This window comes from Phymastichus coffea, unplaced genomic scaffold (genome assembly GCF_024137745.1).
Source record: "Phymastichus coffea isolate CEN01 unplaced genomic scaffold, Cenicafe_Pcof_1.1 PCOF00087, whole genome shotgun sequence".
Lineage (NCBI taxonomy): Eukaryota > Metazoa > Arthropoda > Insecta > Hymenoptera > Eulophidae > Phymastichus > Phymastichus coffea.
Window position 1 is genome coordinate 924,790 of NW_026706898.1, and position 19,764 is coordinate 944,553.

The window sequence follows — 19,764 nt, forward strand, 5'->3', positions numbered from 1 at the left end:
AGATGTAGTCGACAATACATTGTTTTATCGGAAATTTAAAACGATCTAGTTTTCCCGCTTATGCGTTCGCGCATGCGTTCTAACTAGTACTGCTGCATGGCTAATAAAACAATATGGTTTTTATTAATTATCTAATATTTATGTTAATAATTTCACAAAAGTAAAGAGGGTGCAGTCAAGATCAGCCAAGGTGCAGTTTTTTTGTCCAATAAAATTATGCAAATATCGTTTATTTACAAAGATTTGACCGTTCGAAAAATCTATAAATTTATAAATTTTTTCTGGAAAAACTAGGACGGTGTAGTTTAAATTAGAAGAAATTTTGGATAGTGCAGTTAGAAATATTTCGACTTGTATTTTTTGTTTTTACTATGAATTAAGTTTGCCGGCTGGGGTAAGGTGGGTGGCAAGCAGTGCGGTAAAAAATGAACGTATGATTATCTTAATAATTAATAAAAGCCGTAAAGTGTAACGCAAGGCATTTATTCGCTTAAGATTGTGGAGAAGGAATAATTAGAAAATTAAATACGAAATCTCAAAAACTCAAACGTTCTCAAGTCAAAGTGAGGAAAAGTACATTAGGTTCCGAGAGGCTCTGTTCATCAGGCGTACACCGTACACTTACACGCGGTATATATGTATGTAGATTTCAGCAGTTGCATTATAAACAATGAAATTATAGAAAGTTTTCTTGTGTAGTTTGTAATTTATCGAAATTAAATTAAATGTAAAGTGTAGAATAATTATTAAAAAAATCAAAAGATGGTAAACATTAACGTGTGCATCAAAGTTTGTCGACTCTAGTTATAGGTTATATTTTCTGTATACGATTGTATTTAAAAATTGGATAGTTAAAAAATGGTGTCAATAATGGAAACACAAACGACACCACCTGTTAAAATAAATAACCCAGCTCCAACAGTTCAGGAAATTAATAGTGATGAGATTACTCAGGTGATTATTCATTTTGTAACAAATCGTCTATATTATTTGTAGATCTAACGTTTATTTCATAATTGATTTTGATTTTTTTATAGCTGGCCAATAAGTATTGGGCTCCACATACTGCTGATTCTCATCTCCAATTCAGTGCACAAATTGTTGATAATATATATATCAATGAAATAAGTGTTTCCAAATTTTCAATTCGACGCATTATGATGCTTGAATTCAGTCAGTATTTGGAGAAATATCTTTGGCCAAACTATGATGCTGAAAAAGCTACAAGACAACACACAATGTCTATTGTTATCATGGTTAATGAAAAGTTTCGTGAAAGAGTTCAAGTTTGGGAAGCTTTCGAAAAATTGCCGGATCACTTTCCAGGCTTCTTTCAGCACGTTTTGAAAGCTTGTTTAGAAGATAGTATTCAAGATTTTGAATTAAGAGAACAGACTGCTTTAATTGTATTTTTGAATCACTGTTTTAATTCTATGGAAGTTGTGCTTGTGAGAGATCAAGTTAGAAGACTTGTTTCACTAGGAATATGGATGTCTCTTCAGCAAAGCAGAAGAGACCTTGAGTTTGCAAAAAATAGCAAATGGAAAAAACATTGGAAAGCACTTTTGAAGAAAGATAAACCTGAAGATAAAGAAAGGCTCAAATGGGATCGTACATTTTTACACAAATTGATGATAAAGTTTATGACCATCCTGGAAACTGTTCGTTTAGAAGGTAATTTTGGAAATATCTACTGTAATTATTATCAATACAGAACAATTTCATTCAAAAGGTAAATGTGCGTTAATTTTAGGTCAAATCAATCCTGATAAAGTACACTATTGCGAAAGATTTTTAGAACTTATGATCGACTTAGAAGCTCTTTTACCTACAAGAAGGTTCTTTCACACTGTTATGGACGATTGTCATTTGGTTGTCAGGTGCCAGCTGTCAAATTTATTAAAGAGACCAGAAGGTGGATTATTTGGACAGGTCAGTGTTTTTCAACCTTGTTTATTTTTTAAAACAGAGTTATACAAAAATCATTTCTTTCAAATGGTATAAATATTAAAAGCTATACTTAAAGATAACTTATAACTAAATATTACAATAATTTAGGGCATTAAACAAAATATATTTAAATGCCATAAAGTGTCAATTTGTAAGGTCACTTGCGTCAATATCAAAAGCATTTGGATAAATGAGATTCATAAATAATTGAAATGGCAATATACATAGTTATTTTTCCTCATTGGAATTCAAAATACTGGTTGATAGATTCACAGTTTCATATCTGATTTAAATACAAGCTCATATACATATATTTTCTTCATATAAGGCATTTGTGACATAAGATTCGTCATAAATTTTCCAAATAAAATACTTTTTAAATAGAATATCTGATAGTTAGTGGCGCGGATTTGATTAAGTAGTTAATATCCGGCGTTGATAGCCGTCATCTCCTCGCCCCAATCCAAGCCCTCGGAATTGTCACTGGAGATACAGCAATTGCACGTCTTCCCGAGTAGAAAGGTGACCCTCTTCTGGCCGAAAACGCACACGTAAAGTATCGAGAGTGCCTGAATCACATTGACTACGATATGACAGTAGACCAGACCGTCGTACTTGAGCATCGACAAGAGCGTTGATATCCAACCGAGGCTCATTATCCCGAAAATCAGTATGAACATTCTGAAGCTGTACTTCATCTTGTGATGTATCCTGCCGTAAGTGCGTATCCGCTTGATCTTGTTGATGGTGGTGAACACGTAGCATAAGTCGATGATGATGGTGAAGCCCACGGAGGTGAATAGCATGGAGAGTCCCAACCAGCCAATGGTCTCTTGAGCGGTGAACGCCACGCCACCTACCTTCGGCACGTTGGTCTCGAGGGTGAGGTGCGCGAAGATGGCAGTCACGGCGATGGCTACCGTGGCACACCACACGCAGGTCGAGTAGCAGCAATACTTGCGCCCGTCGCTGCTTCTCAGGAAGACGTTCCTCGAGCGGAAGGTGTACCAGACGTAGTAGCCCAGCGCGTTCAGCCAGAAGAACGCTGCCACCTGGCTGATGAACATCAGCGAGTCTGAAAGCGAAGGTAGGAGACGGTAGTACATTCGGATCTCGATCGGGCACGCATTCGATCGCCGAACTTACCTGCCACGAGGAAGTTGATGTGGTTGCCGAACTCGGTAAAGATGGTTGTCAGCGAGGCGCACTGGTTGACGATCAAGCACAAAGTCATGCTGGTGATGATGTTGCCCACGAGGTCCCGAAGCTGCGGCAGCACGAAGTAAACGATGGCAACGGTGAGGTAGCTGACGATGGCGACCGCGTGGAAGGCCGGGTCGACTGCCTTCCTAATGAGGTTGTCGGCGTTGGCCCACTTGACGGGCTGCGGCACACAGATCTTGGCGTAGGTGCCCACCTTGTTGTTGGGCAGGATGGCCTTGTCGGCGCAGTAGTGCCCGTAGGGGTAGTCGTAGTGAATGGCCCTGGCCTGCACGTCGTCGTCCGAGTCCATGTAATCGGTGCCGTAGAGCTCCTTGGCCTTCTGCACCTCGTCGGCCTGGTCGGACACGTAGTGCCTGAGCTTGCCGCTGGCGAGCATGACGAGGGTGTCGCTGCCGCCGCTGGGGTCCGAGTACACGTCCCAGGCCATCTGGTTACTGCGGCAGGGCGGCTGCCCGAACTTGAGCTCGTAGCTGGGCTGCTGCGCCTCGGGCCTGGCGGCCGCGTGGCCGCTGAGGCCCGGGTAGAAGGCGTCCTCGCTCTCGAACTCCGGCCGCCAGGGCTGCGATTGGTTGGCCTCCTTGACAGGCACACAGAAGCCGTCAACGAACAGCTCCGCCTCCTCGCAGCACTTGGCCACCTTCACGCGCTCTTCGCCATCGGTCCTATCGTAGTCGACGCGCGCGCCAGCGGCTGCCTGGTTGTCGCGCGCGCTCGCCGCCGCGAGCAGCGCGAGCACCTGCAGCACCTGCGCCAACCTCATCGTCGCTCAATCCATGGCTCACGCGCACCCGAATGGCCGTGACGTCCGCGGTCCGTCTCCTTCGACGTTGACGCACCACACTATTACGCGCTGTACTGAGGGACGCCGCCGTTCGCTGGCGGTGCCCCACGCGGCCAGATACGACTGTGCGCCGCTCGGTGTACCCCCACCTGGTCCCCCCTGTTCGTCCGTCCGCCCGTCTGTCTGCCTGCGTTCCTGCCTGCCTGCCTGCCTGCCTGCCTGCCTGCCTGCCTGCCTGCCTTGCCTGCCTTGCCTGGCTACCGTGCGCCGACAGCTTGTTTTACGCTTGTCGACCAGGCATTGCCACACTCGCTCGCGGCATAGCCGTCTTTGTCAGCGCCCCGATCGCTCTCTCGTTCTCGCTAATGATTTTTTTCGAGGCAGCGCTCGTTACCTCGGATGGCCGCTGGCAGCTCCGAGGCAACGCGCGCACTCGTCGCTTATGCATCTGATTAGCTAGTGTTTGCCGTTAGAAGCGCCAAGTGGACGATCGGCCACGCGGACAGCTCCGAGAGCCGAGTGATTTCGGAGCGCATCGCAGCGTAAAAGGGTTCGTCTTTGTACCTTGCCGGTCGCCACGGGGTTCTCCTGCAGTCTGAGCCCGCGGTGCGCCGTTCTATATAGGTCTGCCCTTTGTGCCTTCGCTCGCCTGCGCATACCGACGCACAGGCCGACGAGAATTCGTCCGCGTTGCGCTCGTAGCTCGCCAGCTCGCTCCGTCTAATTGCCCGAGGAAATTGCATTGTGCTCGTTTGATTTCGACAATTCGACTCGCTTCATTCGCCTCGTGCCCCGTTTCCTCGTTCGTTTTCCACATTGCGTTTCGCGATTCGCCGAACGTTTATTGTGCGCGCTTTGCGAGAGCGCATTTTGCTGATCGATCTCATTGGAAGGTTAGAAACAAGCTTGAATTATAAACGACGGCACAGCGCGCAACAGCGTCTTCATTTCAATTCAAAGTTTTCATTGGCGTTAACTAACAAAAGCGATCTGTTCTCCACGATCATTTGCTTCAGTTTGTGCTCGAACAGACGCTCATTCAACGTTATCGTCGTTCATTCGTTTCAAGTCCGACGCTTCTTTGTGAGCAAAAATAGTTTAGATTGCAAGGGTGTTAATGCTTTTGTAATTGATACGCGTTAGAAAACGCGATTGAGTAGAGTGATTGGCATTTGAGGCGATTTGGCCTGCGGACTACTGTTTTATATTATATTACTGTGCGCAATAATCTGTGTGTATAATAAAATCGTGCACAATGGGATGATTAATTTATTCGTTATCGACAGCAGAAACAAACAGATTGGAATATAAATGCATTTCGTTAATGTCCTTCTCGTCCCACTTTCTATATCCTTATATTTAGCACATAATTTTAGAAAGGGCAAGTCACACAATTTTCTTTGAGCAAGCACAAATTTTATCTTATTTTCCTACTTGTATGATAAAGACAAAACCATCCTATAGAAAGTTCGGTAAATCTCTGAAAACACTACAATACAAAATCATTTTTCATCTATTATTCAATAAATTGAATGATTCTACATCATTAAAATCATCCAGATAACTTATGTAAATGAAATAGCAATACTGTTCCAATAAAGTTGCAAAATAATTTGTCAAAATTTTTTAACGTTTCAAACCTTTGATTCGTGCTCTCTATTAATAAAAAAAATGCACTTGCCATAAAAATGAAATATTCGTATCTTTAAAGTAAAAAGCAATCATCTCAAAGATCTACATGACACCTATAATGATGGAAAGTTTTTAGGATTTGATACATTTTATTCGGAAAACTTTAACGTTGCAACCGCATTCAGTTTCCCGTATATGTGCCATAACTTTCAACCAATTGATTCGAGTTGAGTGAAATTTATCGTCATCAATGCTATAGTTACTGGTCCATAGAAGTACATTCACTTTGCTATATCGCCTGTAAGAACTCGATTAACAGAAAAAATTTTTTATTTTCATTATTGATGAAAATAAGACTACCTGAACTGTCTATGTAAAAGCTATATATCTAACGGATCGTCTATTGGGTTTACTACGAATTTTCTTGACGATCAATTCAAGTCGATTTAATTTCCACCGTTGCCGAAAAGCGTTCCATTCGTCAAACCAATCTCGAACTTGCAGCACTCAACCGACGAACAATAACATGGTCAAGTAGTCAGGCTTATTGCAAGTACATAGATTAATCCGAATACACTTCGTACTCCCTTGGTCATATTAAGTTGATACAGGTGAGGACGAATAAGATCGATTGAATATTGAAAAATAAAAGAAAACTATACTTAGCTTGCAATGTCAACATCTTTACAACTACAGAGCTATTTTTGCAGTTGTTCATCAATCGCAACCTTACTTTTATATTCGTCACAAGTTTGGTTAGTTAGTAAGTTTGTCGCTTAAAAATTTTTGTGTAATGCAAATTTCAGTGAATTTATTTAATTCTTTACACTGTCGTCGTTATCTTTCGGTATCTACAGAAAAATTTTTACAATTTTATGCTAATATTTATTTGTGAAAGTCACCTTATTCTATACTCCCGTTCTCATTTTTCGATTTTACTCTCTTTCATTTTTGTTTCAAGCTACGCGTTTGTTTTATGCAACGATAATCATTATTAATAAAATAATAAATATCGTTGCATCAGATAATGTGTTCAATATATTGATTTAAACAAGTGAACTTTAAACATAGAATTTCCGTTGCCGATAGGAGTATTTATTTAATTATAATTTAATTGTTCATTCAAAACAATTTAGTAATCTCCACAGTAGTTCATAAACATTGATTAAATACATTCAATGTCCTATTTTTCAAACGATGCATTTTCGAATAAATGAAAACAAATTTAAAAATAAATTTATAAATAAAAAAACTTATTTTATAAGAGGGTCTTTTTCATTAAAAAATATTTTTCGAGCCTCTATTTGTGCGTGTAATTATTATGATGCATATGATAGTCCAATCTCATCGATGAAATTTTCTTCAGATTTCTCGTGATCCTTATAACCTGCCCACGATTTTGGGAACGGTATTTTGCAGAGCCTTCGTTCAGCTAAAAGCTTTCTCACTTTTGTTCGTGAGACTACAAAGAAAATAAAGATGATCAGGCCTTGTGAGGCGTTCAGCAAATCTGGTATAAGCCTAAAATATGTTTCGATAATCAAAAATTCAGTTGAGTATTAGAAGGTATATTATAGTTTGTTTGTGACCATTAAATAATTAAATTTTCTAAATTAATAATTCATACATCTTCATTAAGAAAAATTATTAATTGCCTCTAATTGTACACGAATAAATAGTAATATTACACATCTTATTTAAAAATGCTTAGGTAGTCAACGAACGAAATGACAATTAAAAAGTTAATAATAAATTAAGCTACCTACCAAAAAAGTTGATTTGTTTCTCTAAAAGCAAAAGATATAACCTCAAATATCCAAGAAACACCCATGAGCAAAGAAAGTTTCATACACATCGTGCATCTTGTTTTGAGTACTTTAGCATGGCTGCAATCGAAAGTTTCGTATTTGTGCCAAAGTTTCCAACTGGTCATGCCCAGGTAAACTATGTTTAACAAAAGTAATGCAAAGATTGGACCGTAGAAATATAACCATGCAGCAGAATATCCTGTGAAATATTCGATTCAATTAGTCCAATTTCTAAAATTGGTTGTATATTTAATCCAAAAGAGTATCTAGATACCATTAATCCAACAGCTACCGTCACCAAAAGCCGGTTTTATTTGAATATTATCGACATATTGAGCAACGGCCGTCAGTACTAAGAAACATAAAGGTACACCCCAACCAAGTGCACAGTAAATTATAAATAGCATATTCTTTGCAAGTTTGAAACGCGTAAACCTAAAAAACAGTTAAAAAATACTGTTAAATGAAACTCCTCAATTGCTCTGTATCGGAGTTGATTCTAAGTTCTTATTCGCGTTTATTTCTTAATGAATGCGTTGATTTATGGAGTTATAGTATCCAAGTTGAAACTTTATTTGAGATTTACACACCAGACAGATCTCCAAATGTTGAGCGAAATGACGTTGAGCCAGAAAAAAGCGCTCAAGAAAGTGTAGTACATGATAAAACCTAAAATGTAAAGTAATAGCATTCGAATCTTAACGATAAATAATTAAGCAATCCAATGAACAATATATTGATTAGAATACCAGAAACAATACACGTTGTATCGTCCATCAGATTTGTCAAGTTACTTAGCTTCGGGATTCCGCTGATAAAGAAAGCGAGCATGAAGGAAGCGCATAGCGACATTATTGCCTTATCTTGTAGATCGCGCAACTCTGGCAGAATTATATATGTGAATAACGTGAAAGCAAGAAAAATGCCTGACAATGTGCTGCATAGTCCGAAAAGTATCGTGTGCCATTCTTGTGCGTCCGAAGGCTCTTCTGGAAAGCAAACGAGGTACCTTACCTTGTCGTTCAAATATCCCTGGCAGAATCTGAAAGTTGTAATTAAAATTGAATAGTTTCAACGACATACCGACGATGGATTTTCCCAACTAATTAAACTCACTTGTCAGGAGCATAAGCATCAATGGTAATGTTCTCTTCGTTGACAACAACGAGCCAGTTTGATTCGTTAACACGATAGAATCCTTCTTCGTCGTCGTTTGGATCAACGGAGTAACTGTCTGCGATACAACTCAAGTGGATTGTACTGTTGTCCTTGCAACGATTCGAACCACCTATCCATTCGAGCCCAGGTTCGCAGCATTCGAAGCTTAATCCAGACGATAATTCGATGAAAAGGCATGCTAAAAGTAGCCTTGCGTATGTGATCACTGTCAAAATATTTTTAAACAAGAACAACTGAAAACGGTCATCTTTCATTATTTCGTTCAAGTCATATTTATTCATTTGAAGTATTCTATCTGAGCAAAGGAGCAACGTGTGCCATTTTTTCATGGCAATCGCAAAAACCCACTGAAGTATCGATCAAAATTTATTTCCTTCAAGTTTTTGTGATATCATTGAAGATCAGCAATTCGATTTTACCACAGTTTTGCACGCTCATAAGATTTTCGTACTAACGAGAACTTATATTCTGTCATCGTTCATCAAAATCAAATGACCTATCGAATCATATGTCGAAACATAGATACGCATGCATGCTGTACGAATACCGCGTAATCACTGTAATTGGTTTCGTACGACGTCTCTAATACTTTCATTCGCAACTAAATAGCATTATTATTACTTGATTTTTACCAAGCTAAACGATTTTCAGAACAACAAGCTAGCGAAAAATATTTCACTTGAATCCAGTAAAAATTGAATGATCTCAAAAAACTGTTTTTCGTATTCAAGGCGACACATCGTAAAATGAACGTATTGTAATTCGTTGCCAGCTGTTCACTAACTAAGCTAAACAATATAATCTAGTATGGAAGTCATTTTAAACAGATTGCATTTAAGGCACTTGTTTACATCACCAATCAAGATATAAATTGACTACGTTCTCCCTAACAATTGTATACAGATGGTTTATCTTGATGCTAATTAGCACTGTTTGGACTAGCATTTAAAAAAAAAACGTTCGGTAAATGTTAGGATTAAAATCAGCTTCTGTTGAGCGTCGTTTGGCAAGTATCGTATACATTGACTATACGTTAAAATAGTCCCAAAAAATGTATGATTGCTTTTAGTACCCTCCAATATATAAGTCTGAAAATATTTGAAAAATAACTATAATCGTAGTAATAACACGGTACCTATCAGTGATAAAATGAGTATACATTGACTCAAAATAAACGTAACAAAAAATCAATCCTGTGGGTGTGGGTCATGTTTGTACATTTGATCATCGAATCCGTCGAAAAAAATATTAGTCATCTCAATTTTTTTAATAGCAAAGTAACTTATCTCTCCAAACGTACATTACGTCAAAACAGTTTTTTTTTACAAAAACAATCAAAGAAACGTGGAATGTACCTTGCAATGATAGCATCATTTATCTTATTTGGTCAAATCCAATTTCGTATCATTTTCTCTTGACGATTGCAACGGCGTTATTTAACAATATCTACTACCACAAGAATTCTTGATGAATATGCAGCATCGTATTTGAAAAATGTACACTTTATCTTGTTGAGTCTATTAGATATTAACAATGATAAAAATATTCAGGGACTTTGAAAATTTCACGTTCACTTAGATCACTGGTCTGAAGTTCCCGGTTCCTCGTCCATTCCTCCGAAAAGATTCTATATCAAGTTGCAGCGAGCCGCAAATTAGACGCAGCAGAATGAGAAAATGCAATGCGCTCGCATTGGCGCACCGCAGAAAAGTGGATTCGAGTTGCCAAGGCGACGCCCGTGCGTCTTCTCCCACCGTTGCCTCCTCTTCCGCGTGTTACTTGCATAAAACTGCTCTCCTCACCTATGACGCTGTTTCATCCAGCGATAAGAAAACAACTCTGAGCTTGAACTTCAAATGCTGCCACTCGTCAGCATCCTTAATGTGTCAACGCCATTTGGCGGCTGTTATTCGTTTGATCAACTCCTTTCTCGCTGAGAGGCCGAGAAGTTGAGGCGTTTGTTCATTTTTCGCGTTGTCCGGTTTTATAGGTCCATCATGTTGGTCACACGCGTGGCGTGGAAAAGTTGACGATTGCTCGAGTGTCCGAGACTCTGGCTTCTTCGATAAAGTTTATGACTGTGGGCTCTTTGCTCTTACGAAAGAAGAAAAAAAAAAGAAATTTGTACCATCGGTATAAATGAAACGAACCATCCTGGGTGATACTTTTCTCGGAATTATTGAGCTCTCAGCAGAGTTATTCAAATAGATAAAAAGAATTCCTATTTCTTTTTCCTCGGCTCAAGTAAGATTCAATCGTAATTTTTTTCTGAAGCGGTCAAACATTACATTCTTTTTTACGAGTGGAAAAACGAGCACATCATTTTATCCGTGTTTATTAATGACGTAAAGAAACAAGCTGTTACTTTTGAGTTCTAAAGTAATGAACAAATTTTACGCTGCGATTTCTCTTTCTCTTTTTTTTTCTCGTAATTTAGCATTCTTGAAAAAAGAATTGTCACCTTTAATACTAAGAAATGCCAACCTCTTCAATCAAATGAATTCACTTACTGCGCATTAATGACAAAATAAATTAGTTTTATTAGGTCACGGGCATGCGTCAGTGTGACTAAGAGCCAACAAATTTGTAAAATAAAAATGTTATCTGCGAATAGATCGGCACTCGAATCACCTGCGTCACTAGACATATTCATTTAATTAGGCATCTCGATCGACGTTCGCAAGGAAAATTGTTCAGCGCAACGTTTTTATTTCGCGCATTCCTTCGTATATGTACATAATAATATTCATTCATTGGATCGTACGACGGGAACTGTGCTCGACATCTCGCGCGTGGGCACTTGGTCGAGGAAATCACGATTACGTAAAAAATGGAAAAGAAAAGGAAAAGACGGACAAAAGAATATAGGGACTCGGAGCGACGCATAAATAACCGCATCAACAAATAACGGCGATTCGCCATTTGATCTGGGGCAGCTCAGCCTGATTCTCGCGCTCTTAGTCTAGGGAGATTCGTCACGAAACGACGCTCATTTTCGCCCAAAATCCGATAAGCACTCGATCGTCGATAACGCTCGATTTAAAATATTGCAGATAGCACTATCTGTCCGCGAATAAATACGAAAAATGCAGGTGTTAAAAGCGTGCTAAGTATTCCACTGGTACTCGATAAAAATGAGAGTTAGAAAGAAAGAAACGATCGGGAATGAGTCGCGGAGTAGAAAAATACTGGTGCACGGCGCGGCACTAGTCGCGAGGAGTACGCGAGTCGCTACGAGGTCTGCGACAACTCGAGCTCGTCCTCGTTGTCCTCGTGGCAGCGCTCCTGGTCCTTGCAGGCCGCCCACGACTTGGGGAAGGGGACGCCGAAGGGCCGTCGCTCGGCCAGCAGCTTGCGCACTTTCTTGCGCCAAACCACGAACAGCGCGAAAATGAACAAGCCCTGCATCACGTTCAGAATGTCCGGCAGTATCCTGCAATTTGGCCAAGGCTCGCTGTCAGGCGCGGTCGAGTCCGACGCGGTCGCGCCACCACGTGCTTACCAGTAGAGCGGGTTGGTGTCTTCGAAAGCGAATGACACGACCTCGAAGATCCAAGTGACGCCCATCATGACGGCGAGCCTCGCGCACATGGCGCACTTCACTCGCAGCACCTTGATCTTGCAGCAGTCGAGCCGCCTGTACCTGTGCCACAGCTTCCAGCCGGTCAGTCCCAGGTAGGCCAAGTTCATCGACAGCAGCGCCAGTATCGGCCCGTAGAAGTACAGCCACGTCGCGTGGTGTCCTGAAAAGAAGCGTGGCGATCGTCTCGTTACTGCTGCTGCCGAGACGTCACCGTCGCGCAATTACCGTCGAACCAGCAGGTCGACTGGCCGAAACCAGGGCTCACGAAGAAGCCGTCGACGTTTTGGGCGACCACGGCCAGGGCGAGGAAGCACAGCGGCACTCCCCAGCCGACCATGCAGTAGACGACGAACAGCGTGTTGCTCTCCACCCGGAGACTCGGCAACCTGCGTCAGTCGAGCACAATGCCAAGTGAGAACCGCGATCGGTCGACTGCTCGCGTCCGCCGATAAGGTTTGACCAACGACTCGACTCACCAGACGCATCGCCAAATGTTGAGCGAGATGACGTTCAGCCAGAAGAAGGCGCACATGTAGGCGTAATACATGGAGTAGGCTGCAAAACGACGTTGCGGCTGGATTAGCATCGCGACGCGTTGCCTGGCGGCGTTCGTCACCTACCCGTCAGCAGGCATGGCGCGTCGTCGTGTAGCCGCGCCGGGAAGTCGAGGCTCTGGTCGCCGTTGAGGAAGAAGGCCACCATGAACGAGGCGCACACCGACATCGCGGCCTTGTCCTGCAGGTCTCGCAGCTCGGGCAGGACGAGGTAGACGAGGAGCGTGAGCGCCAGGAACGCGCTCGACGCCATACTCGCCAGCCCGAAGAAGGTGACGCGCCAGAGCGGCTCGGCCGACTCCTCGGCTTCGTCCGCGAAGCAGATCAGGTAGCGCCGCTGCTCGGCCAGCTGCGCTCGGCAGAACCTGCGACGCGAGCGGAGCCCGGTTAGCTCGCGGCGTTCGCCCGACAACGCGGCGACGCCCGTTCGAGCGTGGACTCACTTGGCGGGCGTGACGTTGTACGAGGACTTGTTCGAGCCGTCGGCGACGACCAGCCAGCCGGAGTCGCGGTCCACGCGGTAGCTCTCGTCCGGCTCCTCCGCGCTCGGGTCGATCGCGTACAGTCCCGTCTGGCAGTTCAGCTTCACCCTGCTGTCGTCCTCGCACATGTACGACTCCTGTCGCCAGTCGATCCCCGGCTCGCAGCACTCCGACGCCCAGCCCGAGCTCGACACGGCCAGCAGACACGCCGCGACGAGCAGGCACTGGCTCGGCGTTCCTGCAAGCCGCCACGTTGCCGTTGATCGGACCGGCCGACCCATCGCTGGTTCGCGCTTCCCCCGTCGACGGGGGCGCGCTCTCGGCGGCGCCGAGCGTTGGATGATTCGCGTCGTCCCCGCAGCTGCCGAACCGCTTCGACGAGCGAGCTACTCACCCCTTGACATTCTCCTCGTATCCCTGTCGCTCGTCGCCGGCTGATGGTCGGTCGATGCTTCGCTCAGCCTCGCGGCATTTCCCTCGCGCGCTCGCGCGCGCGCGTGCACACGAAATCACTGATAGCAAGCTCGATGCCTCGCGACAGCTATCGCGCAACGCCGTTTTTCACGGAACACCGATAACCAACCTCTCTCTCGCGTAGGCTCTTTGGAGAAGAGCTTTGCTTTCCACAGCCGTTTCGTTAGGTATCGACGTCACGCGAAGCAAGCCTGGAGCGGAATTTCGTTGGTCTCTCGAAGCGGTTCGGACGCCGCGCTCTCGCACCGGGGCACTGCTCGCGGTAAAAGTAAATCGGCCGCGGCTCTCGAGCGAGTCGCTTTTCAAGTGGGTAGCGCGCCTCTCGCCCCACCACCAGCCTCGCGCCGCCTCGCCGTTCCTTTTTCCTCTTCCTCTCCGCGGAGCGCACTTTTTGCGCCTAAATCGGTCTTCGCGCGACCCCACGGCGACTCGCGGCGCGCTGCCGTGTCCTTGCGCGCAAGCCGTCGATCCGCGGGGAGACTCGCTCGGCGAGGAAAAACACACGGACTCCTCGGAACGTCCCGTCGACGGACGGAGGAAAGTCGCGCGTCGTCGCGGAAATCCCGGCAGATCGCCGATATGTGGCCGTACGTGCGCGATCCAGAGCGAAACGGCGCTCGCGGCTCGGTGCGTCAGGCGCGTCAGGCGCGTGTTTTCCGCTAATCGCTCTTGTGCGCTCGCCGCGATATCGCAATGTTTCTCTCTGCGATTCTCTTATCTGCGCTGGCCGATTACATCGGCGACTTCGAGGGCGCGCCTTGCACCGTCTCGCGATCTCTCGCCGGGCAATTCTCGTGCAATCTTTCCGATATGAATTACGCGGACGGGCCATTCGAATATCGCCTTCTTCGATCCCCGTTCAGCTCCAGATTCACGAAAAATCAATGAATCAGCTAAGCGCCGATCTCGTACGAAGCGCGTTTACTTTATTTCTTGACGAGAGTAGGCCAACAATGGTCTGTCAAATAAGCTATGGTCATCCATTATGCATAGAACTTGATTGAACGAAGAGGTGATATCATGCAAATCATAAATAAACGTCGCCATCTGTCAAAGGAATTCGACGAAACTGGCCTTCCGAACTTTTATATGCCAAATACACCCAAATACACGTTGCAAAAGGAAAGAGTGACGATACACAAAACTAAATTCAATTAGATAAGAATCTCAATGCCAGACAAATGATAGCTTTTTTTCTTTATCTTTTACTATGTCATCCGTTCATTTTTTGACGCAATACGCAATCCATTGCAGCTGTTGGAGATGCTAAAGTTCTACGCGAGATTCGAGATCAGCGAGGAAACGGGCGATCCACTGACCGACTACGACATGACAGAGCTCCATTACTCAAAGATCACGTCGCTGCAGAAAGCCGCCTTTGCGAAATTCCCGGACCTCCAGCGCTTCGCTCTTGCCAATGTCGCCAGCGTCGACACCAGGGAGGCTCTGCAAAAGCACTTTGGTTCGCTCACGTGAGCGTCATTGTTTTTTTCCTTAAATTTTATCGATCACAGGCTAATGAGTATTATAGCTTTGGCGTGTTTGTTTTTGTTTTTTAGAAAGGAGAAGCTCCGAGCTATTGCGAGCTACCTGAGCCTCGTGCCGACGGAGGAGCGACAGAAAGATGAGGATTGGTTCAGGCTCGACCCAGACTTTCTACGCGAATTACTCGTGAGTTTCGGCCGTACTCTTGATAAGTGTATCATCGAGTGTTTGCCAATCACTTTCACTGTTCCTTGCGCAAACTCGCAAATGAAAATACTGGAGTCAGGGGATGAGATGCTCCGATAAATAATCACGATCAATCTACAGATATCGAGGCACGAGAGGCGAGCATCCCAATTGGAAGAGCTGAACGAGATGCCGTTGTACCCAACCGAGGAGATCATCTGGAACGAGAGTATTGTGCCTACGGAGTACTTCTCGGGCGAAGGTTGCCTGGCACTGCCCAAGCTCAATTTGCAATTTCTCACGCTGCATGACTACCTGCTACGCAACTTCAACCTCTTTCGTCTGGAATCCACTTGTACGTGACGCAAAACGATAAGATGATTTTTTTACGCGCACGATATTGTTGCTGCTTCTTTCTACGCCTCTGTCGTTTCTACTTTGTTTTCCTTCCTCGCGAAAGATTAAAGACCGACCGGTCGTGCTTACTTCACTTCTAATTTTAGGAATTATAAAGGAAAAAAAAAATAAGAAAAAAAGAGCTCAAAAAACGATTAAATTTTCCTTTCTCCACAGACGAGATCCGCCAAGACATCGAAGACGCGGTTAGCCGACTCAGCCCTTGGTAAGTACACACGGCGTTGCGGTTTGGAAAAATAAACTGTCATTTACGTCAATATCCTTGCTAATGATCGATTTGCATATTTTCTAGGCGAGCGGAGGACGGAAGTGTATACTTTGGTGGTTGGGCGCGGATGGCTCAACCGATTACTCAGTTCGCCGTCGTTGAAGTGGCCAAGCCAAACATTGGTGAAAAGCGTCCGTCTCGAGTGCGTGCTGATATTACCATCAATCTAAATGTACGAAAAGAGATCAAATCTGAGTGGGAAAATCTTAGAAAGCACGATGTTTGTTTCTTAATCACTGTCAGGCCCCAAAATCCCATCGGTACGTAAGAACGAGAAATAACAATAAACAGACGGTAATATGATGTCTATATTTGAGCATTAAACTACATCTTTCAATTAATCGAATGCACGACATTACGTTTGCTGATAATTATTAAATAAAAATAACCGTACGGTTATACGATAATGACGATAAGATTAACCGTAAAGGCTTCTAATCTTATTGAGTGAAGAAATGAAAGAGAATGAGTACACGCGTAGTAAACAATTTAAGTGCGCGTGTACTCATTCATTTTCGTTCTTTCATTGCAGGTACCAAATACAGTCACAAACTGCCCTTCATACCTCAAGTCGGCTTAACTACGGTAAGAGGATGCGAAGTGGAGGGTATGCTAGATTCGAATGGTCGTGTTATTGAAGATGGGCCAGAGCCAAGGCCAATTCTGCCTGGAGATACACGTACCTATCGAGTTTGGCTGGATTCGAATCAGTACAGAATAGATATGGACAATGCCAGTCATGGCGGCGAGGACGTGTACGAGAGTTTCAATATTATCATGAGACGCAAACCAAAAGAAAATAACTTCAAAGCTGTTCTCGAGACTATCCGCGAATTGATGAACACCGAGTGCGTGGTACCCGATTGGTTACACAATATCATATTAGGTTACGGCGATCCTGGCGCTGCTCAGTATTTCAGGTTAATAATTTGTTCATATATTCGTTCATACCTTTATGTACTACAGTTAATAAAACGAACAATTTTAATAGGATGCAAGATGAAATTGCAACTGTGGATTTCAACGATACGTTTCTAGACATCGATCATCTTCGCGCGAGTTTTCCTGGTTACGCAATCGAGACTACGACCGATGACCCGGAGAAGCTTGTTAGACCATTTAAGCTGACGTTTCAAGACGTAGTGTACAAGCAGAATAACGAGGAAGAGCGTAAAGTTATAACTGTTGAACCACATGTGCCACCTAGCCGTGGCCCTTACAAAGCTAACGAACCGAAAAAGTAAAATGCTTCTTTCATCATGATTTGTTTAAAGATATAAAGTACGCATAAATTGCAATGATACTGATTGTGTTGTACTTTTGCAGAAATCAAATTCCGTTCACACCAACCCAAGTTGAGGCAATTCGTGCTGGAATGCAGCCAGGTTTAACATTAGTCGTCGGTCCACCCGGTACGGGTAAAACTGACGTGGCAGTGCAAATTATTTCCAATCTGTACCACAACTTTCCAAATCAAAGAACTCTTATCGTTACGCATTCCAATCAAGCTTTGAATCAGTTGTTTGAAAAGATCATGGCACTCGACATCGATGAGAGGCATCTGTTGCGTCTTGGTCATGGAGAAGAGGCTCTTGAGACGGAAAAAGATTTTAGTAGATATGGTAGAGTGAACTATGTTCTGGCTAAGCGACTTGATCTATTGATGGAAGTTCAGAGGCTGCAGGTGAAATAAATTTCAACTTTCATACGTATTTTATTTGACTTTGGAAATAATGTAAACAATGATTCATTGTCAGGAATCGTTACAAGTGCAAGGTGACAATGCTTATACATGCGAAACAGCAGGCTACTTTTTCACGTATCAAGTAATGACGAGGTGGGAACGTTTTGAGTCACGTATCAAACAAAGAAGCAGTGGCGCAGATGATGTTCCTGCATCTATCGTTGACGACGAATTCCCGTTCCACAAATTCTTCGATAATGCGCCTCAGCCGCTTTTCCGGAAAAAGTGTTTCGAGGAAGATCTAGCTGTAGCTGAGAGTTGCTTTAGGTATTTTTGAAGATTAATTTAGTCGAATAATTCAGAAAAGTTGATATGATACATTGAATACATAAATTTATTTGCAGATATATCGAAAGGATTTTTACTCAATTAGACGAATTCAGAGCATTCGAACTGCTCAGATCAGGTCTTGATAGATCCAAGTATCTCCTTGTCAAAGAAGCCAAAGTCATTGCGATGACTTGTACGCACGCAGCATTGAAAAGACGAGAATTAGTGGACATGGGTTTCAAGTACGATAACATTCTCATGGAAGAGTCTGCTCAGATATTGGAAATCGAAACATTCATTCCTCTCCTGTTGCAAAATCCGCAAGATGGTTATAATCGTTTGAAGCGATGGATCATGATTGGAGATCATCATCAGCTACCGCCTGTCATTAAGAATATGGCATTCCAGAAATACTCCAATATGGAGCAATCGTTATTCGCACGATTTGTACGCTTGGGTGTACCTACAGTAGACCTTGATGGCCAAGGTCGTGCTAGACCTAACATTTGTAATTTATACAATTGGCGCTACAAGAAACTGGGCAATCTTCGTCATGTGGAAAATAGTCCCGAGTATCTCGTCGCAAATCCTGGATTTTTACACGATTTCCAATTGATCAATGTCGAAGACTTTAATGGAGTTGGGGAAAGTGAGCCCAGTGCATACTTTTATCAAAATCTTGCCGAAGCTGAATATTGCGTGGCTGTATTTATGTACATGAGATTGCTTGGATATCCAGCTGATAAGATCAGTATTCTCACGACTTACAATGGCCAGAAGCATTTGATTCGTGATGTTATAAACATCAGGTGTGCCAGTAATCCGTTGATAGGACGCCCTGCCAAAGTTACGACAGTCGACAAGTATCAGGGTCAACAAAACGATTACATTCTTTTATCTCTCGTAAAAACCCGAGCTGTAGGTCATCTTCGCGATGCTAGACGTCTTGTTGTCGCTATGTCTCGTGCTCGCCTTGGTCTATACGTATTTGCTCGAGTTTCATTATTCAAAAATTGCTTCGAGCTTACACCAGCTTTTGATCAACTGATGCGTCGGCCATTGAAGTTACTTTTAATTCCGACCGAAACTTATCCTACGACGAGGTTGAACGGCGAGGAACCTCAAGAGCCAACGCTCGAGATTCAAGACATGCCGCATATGGCAAAATTTGTCTACGACTTCTATCTAAAAAAAGTAAATTTGAAAGTGAGTAAGATTTATTTTCTTACATTGATTTAAGCGATTAATATATTGTAGATAAAAATAAATTATTTTAACTTTCAGGATGTACCGCCAGAGCAATGGCCATCTACAAATGTGAAATCATCAAATCCAGTATACTATGTACATGCTCATCCTGGAGCGGGAGACGATTCCGATGAAGAGCAAGAAATAAAGCCGACGACTGAAAATCTTGAAACACAGAATGCGGATGAAAAATCAAATTTTGAAACGAAGAATGCACCAAATACTGAAACGATAATAGCACCAATAGAAAATATGGTACCAGATGTTGAAAGTGCCCCGATGGAAACCAACGAGACAGAACAAGATGGGGAAGAGTAATTGTAAAATAGTAATAAAACCTTAATATTTTTTTGTAAAGAGTTATTATTCTTTTATTTTTTCGGAACACTAATAAACTAATTTAAGGAGAAGGATATTATTTTAAGTAAATACGAAATGAAAGTAATTTAAGATGATTATTTGAATTTTTGAACCATAAT

General features: G+C 43.2%; 4 protein-coding genes across 5 annotated transcripts; 1 reads left to right on the top strand and 3 right to left on the bottom strand.

The window, feature by feature from the left end:
• Positions 1-481: 481 nt before the first annotated feature.
• Positions 482-19,749, top strand: LOC131669173 (RNA helicase aquarius). The gene is made up of 14 exons (XM_058943880.1): positions 482-954; positions 1,038-1,674; positions 1,754-1,932; positions 14,922-15,139; positions 15,227-15,338; positions 15,480-15,693; positions 15,912-15,960; positions 16,048-16,283; positions 16,556-16,943; positions 17,015-17,263; positions 17,350-17,707; positions 17,781-18,034; positions 18,112-19,243; positions 19,322-19,749. Exons 1-14 carry the CDS (start codon positions 859-861, stop codon positions 19,601-19,603), a joined length of 4,404 nt encoding a protein of 1,467 aa, XP_058799863.1. The 5' UTR covers positions 482-858; the 3' UTR covers positions 19,604-19,749.
• LOC131669174 (probable G-protein coupled receptor Mth-like 5) lies at positions 1,917-4,182 on the bottom strand. The gene is made up of 2 exons (XM_058943882.1): positions 3,097-4,182; positions 1,917-3,025 (listed from the first exon to the last, which is right to left on the bottom strand). The coding sequence occupies exons 1-2, from the start codon at positions 3,932-3,934 to the stop codon at positions 2,373-2,375; spliced, it is 1,491 nt and encodes a 496-aa protein (XP_058799865.1). The 5' UTR covers positions 3,935-4,182; the 3' UTR covers positions 1,917-2,372.
• On the bottom strand, positions 6,396-10,069 carry LOC131669175 (G-protein coupled receptor Mth2-like). Of its 2 annotated transcripts, XM_058943884.1 has the most exons (7): positions 9,930-10,069; positions 8,512-8,779; positions 8,145-8,437; positions 7,986-8,064; positions 7,670-7,830; positions 7,354-7,594; positions 6,397-7,108 (listed from the first exon to the last, which is right to left on the bottom strand). In XM_058943884.1, the coding sequence occupies exons 1-7, from the start codon at positions 9,946-9,948 to the stop codon at positions 6,907-6,909; spliced, it is 1,263 nt and encodes a 420-aa protein (XP_058799867.1). In that variant the 5' UTR covers positions 9,949-10,069; the 3' UTR covers positions 6,397-6,906. The 2 variants fall into 2 exon arrangements, with proteins under 2 accessions (XP_058799866.1, XP_058799867.1); XM_058943883.1 differs by lacking the exon at positions 9,930-10,069 and having other exon boundaries at positions 6,396-7,108; positions 8,512-9,450.
• Positions 11,806-13,928, bottom strand: LOC131669176 (G-protein coupled receptor Mth2-like). Its single transcript, XM_058943885.1, has 7 exons — positions 13,588-13,928; positions 13,155-13,431; positions 12,778-13,076; positions 12,634-12,712; positions 12,383-12,543; positions 12,077-12,317; positions 11,806-12,007 (listed from the first exon to the last, which is right to left on the bottom strand). Exons 1-7 carry the CDS (start codon positions 13,595-13,597, stop codon positions 11,806-11,808), a joined length of 1,269 nt encoding a protein of 422 aa, XP_058799868.1. The 5' UTR covers positions 13,598-13,928.
• Positions 19,750-19,764: the final 15 nt, after the last annotated feature.